General features: G+C 35.4%; 1 protein-coding gene across 3 annotated transcripts in view; it reads right to left on the bottom strand.

Moving 5' to 3' along the window:
- The window catches only part of FANCI (Fanconi anemia, complementation group I), a 64,213-nt gene that overhangs the window by 44,238 nt on the left and 8,065 nt on the right, over nt 1-11,910 (bottom strand). For all 3 annotated transcript variants that reach the window (XM_010841026.1, XM_010841024.1, XM_010841025.1), the window contains exons 3-10: nt 9,971-10,043; nt 5,370-5,500; nt 4,785-4,941; nt 4,647-4,704; nt 3,168-3,209; nt 2,722-2,845; nt 2,228-2,313; nt 568-694 (exon numbers count right to left, since the gene is read on the bottom strand). In XM_010841026.1, the coding sequence (XP_010839328.1) occupies nt 568-694; nt 2,228-2,313; nt 2,722-2,845; nt 3,168-3,209; nt 4,647-4,704; nt 4,785-4,941; nt 5,370-5,500; nt 9,971-10,043 (798 nt within the window). The remainder of the gene's footprint in view (nt 1-567; nt 695-2,227; nt 2,314-2,721; nt 2,846-3,167; nt 3,210-4,646; nt 4,705-4,784; nt 4,942-5,369; nt 5,501-9,970; nt 10,044-11,910) is intronic.

The following is an 11,910-nucleotide window of genomic DNA, read 5'->3' as shown; positions in this document are numbered from 1 at the left end:
TCTTACGAGACACATGTGGACATATTCAGGCACTGAAGTGTCAATATTTCTTCTTTTAAATGGTTCAAAAAAAATATACTTGAGAGAGGTGAGATAAGGTAAATGTAGCAAAATACTTAAGAGTTCAAAACATTTCTAATTTTTATCTTACTACTTCACAAATATTTAACAATGACTTAGCTTCACAAAACTCCATGATTTACTATGAGAAAGAGACAATTTCCCCAATTCGCAAATAAGGAAACAAGTCAAGAGTGAAGTTCATATAATAATGGAGCTAAGGCTAAATTTTGAATTTCCTACAGAACAGTCTTCATCTTTAAACAAACAAACAGAAAAACACTAGAACACTTAAGGTCTGGTTTTAAAAAGGGACTTGCTTAAAAATGTAGTGGTATCATGTATCTTCCACTTTCAAAGTTAAAAAAGAGACCCTCTAGACCCAGGGTCTTTCTATAGTATTTCTATGTACTGGTTTCCAGTCATTAAACGGTATAAAAAGAGGCTTGAGTTCAAACGTCCTTGTTTCATAGAGATCCTGGATCACCTTAAGAGTCTGGTTACTACCTTCAAGTGTCTCAGGAGTTCTCTGCCTAGCTCAAAATCCAACTTGATGGCAAACACAATATGTAGAATAATGGTGCCTTCCACGTGACGAAGTTCATCCAATGGTACAGTAATAAGATCCAAGTACCTAAAAGATTCAACAGAAAGGTTTGAGCTACAGCTTGACCAAGAGACAACAGTGCATTTGCTCATATGAACGAATAGAAAAACTCAGGCTGAACTAACAGGATCACTGGAGGCAGGCAGAAAGTACAAAATCTACTGTCTTATTCTTTGCTCCTTTTCATGAAACTTCCTGAATGAACTGTCTATGGTCATTATTTCCACTTGTTTACCTCTCCCCAGTTAAATCCAACTCAATTAAGCTTCTGTGCCCTCCCTAACCTCCCTTCCAATGCTTTTTGATTATCCTTGCAAGGGCTACAAATGACCTCTACACTGTCAAAATCAATACTCAAGTCTCACCCTAATTAAAGCCTCAGTAGATCTGACACAGTTGATCCCTTTCTTTCTGGAAACATGTTCTTCTCTTAGCTCCTGGGGCACTGTCACTGGCCTCAAATTATTTGTGCTGGCTCATCCTTCAAGTGGTGGAATGCCTCTGAGAGTTCAATCTTGGGTTCCTTTTCTCTTTTCACAACTTCCCCAGGGACCCTAAAGAGCCTGCAGGCTTCAGTCCCTTCCAATCTGTATCTCTGGTCCCAACCTCTCCCTGAAACTCCAGACTGCCTGCTCAGCACCTTCATATAAGATACTAATACATATCTCAAACTTCCATGGTAAAAACTGAGCTTCTTCTCCTCTAAACCTGCTTGTTCTGTCAGTCTTTCCTGACTCAGTATACAAGAACAACTTCTCATCAACTGCTCAAGTACAACAACTTAAAATTGTTATTCCAGGTTAGTAGATTGAGATAGGATTAAAAGCACAAATGCTGCAGACAAATTGCTTGCATTCAAATCACAGCTCCACCAATTTATGGCTATATAACCCCAGGAAATCCCTTAATTTCTCTGTGCCTTGGTTTCTCCATGGATAAAAGAGAGACAAAATGGAGTTGCTGTGAAGTTTAAAGTGCTAAAAAACAGTACTTGGCACACAGCAAGCATTCTACAAATATTTGCTTCAAAAACTCTTTTCCAGCCATACCGTGCTGTGTCCTGCCTTTGGACTAACTCTTCCACTGAGAATGTTCTTTTCCTTGAGCTACATATTATGGCTCTTATCCTTCAGGCTTCAGGTAACACAGCACATTCTCAGAGGTTTCCCTGACCCCTCAACCTAACGTAGCCATGCTGTCACTGTCACGTCATCCACTTGAAACGTATGCATAGCCCTTTCTACTCTAATACTTTTCTTGTCATTTCTTTTCTTTTCTCATTAAAATTTCTCCATGAGAGCAGGAACTTTGACTGGTTCATCACTGTCCCAGGTCCAATAGCTTCTGGCACAGAGTAAACACTTAATAAATGCCTTTGAAGTCTATAACTACAGAGTCATTATTGCTGTTTTCCAGGAAATATTAAAATAAGAGTTGAGGAGACTACACTATTTTTTAACTTTATTACTGAGCAGCTGAGGGGAAGGTAGGGACTGAAGAGTTAGATAACGAGATGATGAATTTGGAAAAATGATTTTATTTCTATACTCTTTGACTCACTCATCACCACTTTGTTCCTCATTGTGTTGCTGATCTAGCTTGTTGAAGAAAGCTATGATTCCTACCAGGACCCTCTTCCGGCTTCCCTGAAAAAGAATAAAACAAAATAAATAAGGGCAAGTTAAACTACTTTTCAACTTAAAGAATTTTTAAGTATGAATTTAAATAAATTATAAGCTAGACTCACACTAAGAATTTATAGAACACTTTCATAAAAACACTTTTTGAAACAGAGTTTGAAATACATCTTAATATCAGACTCTAAGGGGCCTACAATCCACCCTTTCAGAGCTCTTCATCCCTCTTCCTACCACACACACGAGACCAGAGATAACACACATTCACTCTGAGGACCATGACATTTTTAGTAGACCAAATTGTCATATGTGAAATGAAAGTTTCTATGTCCTAGTACATAAAATAAAGAGTATGAATAAACTGAATGGTAATCATTGGTCATTACACCAGAGTTTAAAAAAATATTTTATTTATACCTTTGAGGAGAGAACCAGAAGTTGATAGACCAAGGGTGGTATTTCTTGAAGATTCAGTTTGGAGAACACCTTCAACACTTTTTCCACCACAAATTCCACCTCTTCTATAGTCAGAGGGACAGCCCTGTGGATCAAAGACTCTAAAGGTTAGAGACCAATTTGGGAGATATCAGAATGTTGTTAATTGCGTCTTTTGATTTTTCTCTAATGGAGAACCTTGAAGGAAACCAATAATCTTACCTCAGCAAAGTTATCTTGGAAATAAAACATCATATACTTTAAATAAGAAATTAAAGCAAAAAAGGGTGGGGGGAAATCTTGTAACAGAAAACAGAGGTATCAATACTCTTACTCAGGAACAGTGGTATTTGAACTTACTACATTTCAATTTCTAGCAGGTAAGTTCTCACAGCAGGATTAAAAAAGAAGGGAATGATGATACTTACTTGAACATAGAGGTGAGTTGGATTACATACTGATGATCCCATCTGATTAAAAATGAAAAAGAAAAGTTTATGTTGTTTTAACTTATTTACATGTTACTTTATAAAATTAGCAAGGAAGAAAAGAATTAGGGCCATTTCAAGTTTGATTTGCTGCTACTGGGAAATAACATCAAAGAAATGACATTTAAAACAATGAAATAACAGCTTTTAACCTACTGGACTGGCACAATCAAAGCCTGATGACATTCAGTGCTGGTGAGATTTTGGTGAACAAACACTTCACATACTATTTTGTGGAACATACACTGATATAATCCTTCTGGGAAGACAAGTTGGCAATACTACTTACCGACTTTAAACATGCACATAACCAAAGAGCCACCCAGCTTACTATTAGGAATATATCCCACGTACATGCTTATAAAAGGTCACCCAGACATAAAAGAATGTTAACTGCAACATCTTTTATAATAGCAAAAACCCAAATAGCCAATATTATTTACTGGCAAAAACTAAATAATCTAACAATTAGAGATTAGCCAAATATTAGAATACTATGGAACTATTAAAAAGAATGATGTAAAGTAGTATATGCTGACATGAACATATGTGTTAAATGAAAAATGCAAGGTACATTACAATGTAGAATAATATTTTGTGTAATTAAGAATAAATGGATAAACATACCTGAGCTGATACATGCTTAAAATTATTTCTGTAAGAGACCTTATGAACCATGAAAGCAGTTATCTCTGGTTTGGATAATCTAGTTCCTTTCAATATATTGAAGTATAATCACAGTATTATGTAACTTAGTATTCTATTCATTTCAGACTATATATATATAAAAACACGTATTAAGGATTTACTATATATATACATATATACACAAAGATCTTTCATCTTTGCTATATGTCTTTATATATTTCATTTTTAATGGGTATAAATTGCATGGAGTGGCTCTTTTATAGCTTACATACCACAACTTACATATCTCTATTATTGTATCCTGAAGCTAGTCACAAATTTCTGTATTGAAATGTTCATGTATGAAGACTTTCTTATACAATGCAGTTTTTCCTTAGCATAGACACTTGTATTTCAGGTTTAAAGATACAAATATCAGGCTTAATGATAAAAATATCACTTATATATCCCCCCCGCCCCAAAATAAAAGATAGTGGCAAGGTGACTTTCTAGCCTTGAAGACCCTGGGACTCCAAATAATACTATAGGGCTAAATTGCTGTGTTAGGATGACAGTTAAGTAAGTAGAGACTATATGTATAATGTTAGAATAAAGAATACAGCAAATAACCTCTCTCAAAAACTCATCACAGACTAAATGGTTTTATAGTGGTAAATCATAAACAAAAAAATGGACTAAAACTTCAGTGATATAAATTCCCAAAACAATGGTATTCCTTTTTTTGGTGACTTATAGTCCTGAGAAAAATTCTTCATATTATTAAGGACTTACCTGCCAGAACAGAGGGTGTTAATCAACTGCTTCTTACATTCTTCCCCACTTAGTTCACCTAGAAATGCAAAATACACTGAAGAATAAATCCAATTAAGTGAAGAAAGAAAAAGCCACTAAAATTGGAAGAAAAATTACCTTTTCCATAAGTCAGATTTTCCTTTTTGGTACCAAGGGCAGTGAGAATGATGGGCAACAGCTCCAAAGATTTTCCATTTGTTAGCTTGCCTTCATTGATAGCACTAACAAACTCATTGGCTAATTCAACCAATAACTGTCCCGGAAAACGGTGAACCTAAAAGTTCATGGGATTAAAAAACATTCAGCAGATATCTAGATGTTTGATACCTCTTTCCAAAAATCAGTCTTTTGCTGAGTTGACAGAACTGGCATTGAAGCCCAAAACGGGTTCTAAAAGTGATTCAGGGAATCATTCTGCTCTGGTAAAGGATTTCAAAAGGTCAGGATCTTCCATTAGTTCCCTGATGTTCTTAAATATTCCAGCTCTTGAAAGAGACACATGTCCATGATACCGGAAACGTAACATAAACATCTAGGTGGTTTATGGCTCATTCATCGGCTATTTTGTTTTAGAACGGTAGTTCTTACTTGTAAGTCGGAACTATGGTGGGTTTGAGACATTTACATTTTCCCTCCCTCAACATATAACCAACCCCGCTCCAAATCCAACCAAAACCAAAACAGTTTTGTTTTCCATCTCACCTCCAGCATTAGCAATCCTGTGATTTCAGATGCTACTTCTTTCTGTAAATCCCCTGATTCCAACAACTGGATACAACAACTGTATATCTTAAGTCTCTTAAGAGCTCCAGCTTCCTCAGAACAGGGTAAACCTTATCATTTTCAACAGGTAGCACAGAAACAAAGAAAGAAAAAAGGAAGAAGTCTGACAAGGTTGAAGGGCAAACAGGAATAACAAACAGCTTTGCAGTTGAATACAGAAACAGAATGATCAAAATACTTACTATGGTACTTAGAACAGCCAATATTTAGGAGCTTTGAAAAAGTTTTTAAATTTAGACAGAAAACTGAAATACCAGTTTTTCTGTACACTTCCATCCATGCCATTAATTTTTAAAATAATTTTATAGTGCAGAAGAAGGAACACCTTCTAATATTTCTTAAAGCTTTTCGGGATCCAATAACCCAAATTAAGTAACATACTTTACTTCAAAACATCATCACTGAGTGAAGTCAGCAGGAAAAGAGAGAAAAATACCTTGAGGTGAATGGAAAGAAAAAAACACATTCCAAAAGTTATTGAATACAGGTAAAGTAGAGCTTAAAACGAAACCTACAGTTGTAAATACCTACATTAAAAAAGATCTCAAATCAATAACCCAAGCTTCTACCATAAGGAATTATAAAGAGATGAAACTAAAGTCAAACCAAGTGAAAAGAATATAAAAATAAAATCAGACATAAATGAAAGAACAGAATAATAAAAATCAAGGAAACCAAATCTTTTTCTTTGAAAAGATAAACAAAGTTGAAAAATCTTCAGACTGACCAAGAAAAAAAGAGAGAAGAATCAAATTACTAAAATCAGGAATGAGAGTGGCATTACTACTAATCTTGCAGAAATTAAAAAAAAAAAAATAAAGTAATACAATAAACAACATATGAAATGAATAAATTGCTGTAAAGACACAAAGTTATCAAAATTGACTAAAAAAGATAATAGAAAACCAGAACAGACTTATAAATAGAGACTGAATTAGCAATAAAACCTCTTCTACAAAGAAAAGTCCAGAACCAAATGGCTTTACCGGTGAATTCACCAAACATTTAAAGAATTAACAGCAACTCTTCCAAAAAAACAGAAGAGAAGGTAACATTTCCAAACTGAGTCTATGAGGTCAGTATTACCTTTATACCTAAACCAGACAAAGACCGGAGAAGGCAATGGCACCCCACTCCAGTACTCTTGCTTCGAAAATCCCATGGGCGGAGGAGCCTGGTGGGCTGCAGTCCACGGGGTCGAGAAGAGTTGGACACGACTGAGCAACTTCACTTTCACTTTTCACTTTCATGCACTGGAGAAGGAAATGGCAACCCACTCCAGTGTTCTTGCCTGGAGAATCCCATGGACGGAGGAGCCTGGTGGGCTACAGTCCACAGGGTCGCAAAGAGTCGGACATGACTAAGTGAGAGACTTAACTAACTTAACATCATACTTACTAATAAAAAACTGAAAGATTTCCCCCTGAAATCAGGAAAAAAAACAAGGATGTTCACTCTCAGCATTTCTATTCAATACTGTACTGGAGGTTCCAACTGAGGTAACTAGGTTAGAAAAATAAAAGGCATCTAGATTGAGAAAGAGGTAAAGTTACATCTATTTGAAGATGACATAATTTTGTTTATAAGGGCTCCACAAAAAAGAAACTACTAGAACTAATAAGCAAGTACAGGAAGGTTGCAAGATATGAGATCAATATACTCATCTACTGTGTTTCTATACACTAGCACTGAACAATGAGAAGATTAAATTAAGAAAAGAATCTCATTTACAATCACACTCAAAGAATACTTCAGAATAAATTTAATAAAAGTAGTGCAACACTTGTACTCTGAAAAGAACAAAATATTGTTGAAAGAAATGAAAAAGAACCTAAGTAAATGGAAAGATATGTCATGTTTATTAATGGAAGACATATGAAGATAGCAATACTTTCCATAGATAGATTCAACATAATCCTACCAAAAACTCAGTTTCCGTTTTTGCAGAAATTGACAAGCTAATCTTAAAATTCATATGAGAACTCATGAGACCCAGAATATCCAAACTAATTCTAAAAAAGAAAACAGTGGAGGACTTACACTTCGCAATTTTAAAGCTTACCACAAAGCTATTCTAATCAAGACAGTGTGGTGCTGACACAAAGAGACACATCTAGATCAAGGGAATACAACTATGAGTCCAGAAATAAACCCTCGCATCTATGGGCAACTGATTCTCAATAAAGGTACTATGGTGGTCCAGTGGCTAAGACTGTGCTCCCAATGCAGGCGGCCTAGGTTCAATCCCTGGTTATGGAACTAGATCCCACATGCTGCAACTAAGACATAGCACAGCCAGATAAAATAAATATTTTTTAAAAAGAAGAAAAAAATGGGGAAAAATGAAGCTGGACTCCTACCTCACATCATATACAAAAATTAACTCAAAAATGGATAAAAGTTTTAAATGTAAAAGCTAAGATTATAATCTTGAAAAGAAAACACAAGAAATCTTTTCAAGAAATCTTGAAAAGGTATAAATCTTTGTAACTTTGGATTAAGCAATGATCTTTTAGATAAAAACCAAAAGTGCAAGCTACAAAAAATTAATTTTTTTTAATTAAAAAAAATCAAAATTTAAAACTTCATGCATCAAAAGATACCATTAAAAAAATGAAAAGAACCTAAAATGGAAAAAAACTTTGTGATTCATACATCTAATAAGGCACCTATATCTAGAACATTTAAATATTACAACTCAGTAATAAAAAGACAATCAATTTTTAAAAGGTCAAATAATTTGAACACACATTTCTCCAAAGACATACAAATGGTCAGTAAGCACAAGAATAGATATTCAATATCATTAGCCATCAGCAAAATGCAAATCAAACCCACAATTAGATACCCCTTCACACTCACCAGAGTGGCTAGAATGAAAAAGACAATATCAAGTGTTGACAAAGGATGTGGGCATTGGGAATTCTTATTCAATAGTGATGGAAACAGGATGCAGCAGTTTTGGAAAACAGCTCATCAGTCCTCAAACACTTAGACACAGAGTCACCATGCTGCCACTGCTACTAAGGTGCTTCGCTTGTGTCCAATATGACCTAGCAATTCTACTCTTAAATATTTACCAAACAGAAATGAAAATGTTTTACACAAAAATTTGTAGCAGGATTCGTAATTGCTAAAAAGTGTAGATAACCTAAATGTCCACCCATTCATGAATGGAAAAGTATGATCTATTCAGATAATGGAATATTATTCAACAGATAAAAGAAATGAAATACTGATACAGGTTACAACATGGACGAATCTTAGTAACCTTACGGGAAGTAAAAGCAGCCAGTCACAAAGGACACATACAGTATGATTCCACTTTTATGAAATATCCAGAATAGGCAAATCTATAGACAGAAAGCAGATAAGTGGTTTCTTAGGGCTGGAGTGGATCAGGAATTTAGGAGGTGACAGCTAAGGAATGTAAGGTTTCTTTCAGGGGTAATAAAAATACTCGAAAATTTTGACAGGTGTGCATCTTGGTGAATATATTAAAAGCCGATGAATTGATATTTTAAGTGGGTGAATTTTATGATGTCAATTACATCTCAATAAAATAATATATACTTTAAAAGGGTGAATTTTTTAGTACATGGATTATATCTCAATTTTATAAAACATATCATTAGCTAACTATTGGTCCTTCACAGCACTGATTTAACAGGATTAAAATAGTTATGAGGCAGTTTCCATAAATATTCGATAATTCATGCTAATTTGAAACTCAGATTTCCAAATCTATGATTTTAAATAAGGTAAAAATAAGGTTAGTTACACAAGTGGGAGCCATGATAATCTGTTCCCAGTTTTACTCTTATTACTTTCACTTAGTATACATAGGCAGCAGCTCCTGATTCTCTGTTACTTCCTGGTCTCAGATATTTCTACAGAACAGTCATTTAAAAAGTTTCCAAATTTTAAATATGTGTTTTTGAACCCTTGCAAGGCAAGACCCAATTACTTGAGGGGGTAAGAAAAATAAACCAAGTTAAAATAACCTCCTAAGAGTCTAAAGCCACTTTTAATTTGTGCTTATAGAATTTTATTCTACTACAATTTATAAAATGATTGTGAGTTACAATCTGCCACAGTATAAAACTGGCCCTTGTTCAAGATACAGAAACAAATATTCCCCACTGGGAATTAAGCATCTCTAAATAAGTCAACTAAGGTATTCCATTTCTTTAACTCAGAGCTCCCTAGCCTCTTGTTAAACACAGATTAAGTATTAAACATTGCCGTTCTCCACAAGCTTAAAAGCACAAGTAAACCAAACCATATTTTATGAAGTACAACCTTTACAGGTTCTAAAACTAGCAATACAATCTCAGATAGCCACTTCTACCTGCCTTAGAAAAATTATTTAAGTCCACAAGATAGTGCTATTGATTCTGTAAAATCCCCAAAACAGAAAAGTTTCAGTGGGGCTTCAAGCAATACAAAGAGTAGCAATAGGAGCCAAAAGTAAACAAACATACCAGTGAACCCAGAGAGAGAAGAGGCATTATTATTACCTTTGAAGATGGCTTTCAGCAGTGCTCCAGCAGTTTTTCCTCTCACCGCCTGATTCTGAAGGAGGTCAGTCAGCTACAAAGAACGGAAGGAAAAGGTACAAGTCTGGCAACAATTTCCCTATTTGAATGACCTAAACTCCCAATATGAAAAACGCTCATCTGTCAGAATCATATCTTTCAGAAACTCCAGGCATCAAAAATAAGATATGTGTTCACATTATAGAGGGTGGATCATAAGATGATACTGGGTGGTCAAGACGAAATTTATTCATACGTTCATTCTACAAACATTTATTAAGTATTTAATCAGCACTAGGTATTGAGCTATGTTCTTGGGGATATACATTCATTCAACAAATACTCTGAATATGTTCCTCTTCCTCAGCATTAGGTATACAAGAATGAACAAGACAGACATAGTCTGACTCAGTTTACAGTAAGACAGAAGCAAAAAGGATAACAGGAAAAAAATCAGAAAAAGAAATGGTTGAAAAGACTGAAACAGATAGTAATTGAGGAAAGGGAGGCAACTTCCGCTAGAGTAGTCAGGGAGAAAGCTTCTCTGAGGTGGAGGACATTTCCATATAGAGAATTGGAGGATGAGAAAAAGCTGGTTATGCAAAGGGGGAAAAGGAAGACACTTCAGATGAAGGCATTATTACACGCAAAGGTCCTGAAGGAGCAAGGCGTTTGGCAAGTTGGATGGCCTGAAAAAAAATTTTAAAGACCAATTTGGATGAAAAGTAGTAAGGAAGAGTGGCACAAGATGAATTTCGAGAGAACCAGATGATAAGAATCTTGTAGGCCATGGTAGGAAGTTCAGATTTTTGTCGAAATGCAATAGAAGTAACTAAAGAGAAAAGAGGAGAGGGACATGACAGATGTTTAAAAAATAAATCAGTCTTCCTCCTATGGCAGAAACTACACTATAGAAGGGTTTAAGAATGAACTAGAAATACGCTAGGAGATTGCTACAGTGATCAATAGAGAGATAATGGCCTACACTGACGTCATCAGAGAAGTCATGAGCTGAACTGTGTTCCCCTGCAAAATTCATGCTTAAGTTCTAATCCCCAGCACCTCAGAATGTCATTTTATTTGGAAACAGGGTCATTGTAGGTGTAATTAGTTAAGGTGAGGTCACATGGGTAGGCCCTAATCCAATATGACTAATGTCCTTAGAAGAATGGGAAACTTGGGACAGAAACACATACAAAGCAAGAACGCTATGTGAAGATGAAGGCAGAGACCACGGGTGGGTGATGCAAGGCCAGGAATCTCAAAGATTGTCAGCAATTGACCAGAAGCTAGGCAAGAGGCGTGAAACGGATAGTCACAGCCTTAGTAGGAACCAACAACGCCGACACTGTGATCCTGGACTTCTAGTCCTCAGAACTGTAAAAATAGCTACTGCAGTTTGAAGTACTTTGTAAGATGAAGTACAGGTGGTCCCCAACTTAAAACATTGGATCAACTTTGATTTTCAACTTTACAGTGGTGCAGAAGTGATACACTTTCAGTAGATACTGTATTTCAAATTTTTGCCCTTTCCTGGGCTAGTGATCAGCTTTGGGATCACAAGGATAAACAACCAATACACTTAAACCATTCTGCACCCATGCAACCATTCAGTATTTCACTTTCAGAACAGTATTCAATAAATTACATGAGATATTCAAGACTTTATTAAAAAACAGGCTGTTGGATGATTTTACCCAACTGAAGACTAATATTAAAGTATTCTTGGCACATTTAAGGCAAGGTTAGGCTACGATGTTTGGTAGGTGTATTAAATGCATTTTCGATTTACGATATTTTTCAATGTATATTTTCAACTTAAAATGGGTTTATTGGGATATATCCCCGCCTTAATTTGAAAATCAGTACACTGAAGATATATTTGAGAGCTTGATCAGGAGGACTTTACTCGGGTCTGAATG

This window comes from Bison bison, unplaced genomic scaffold (assembly GCF_000754665.1).
Source record: "Bison bison bison isolate TAMUID 2011002044 unplaced genomic scaffold, Bison_UMD1.0 scf7180017864155, whole genome shotgun sequence".
Classification (NCBI taxonomy): domain Eukaryota; kingdom Metazoa; phylum Chordata; class Mammalia; order Artiodactyla; family Bovidae; genus Bison; species Bison bison.
This window is presented reverse-complemented; position numbering and strand designations above follow the sequence as displayed.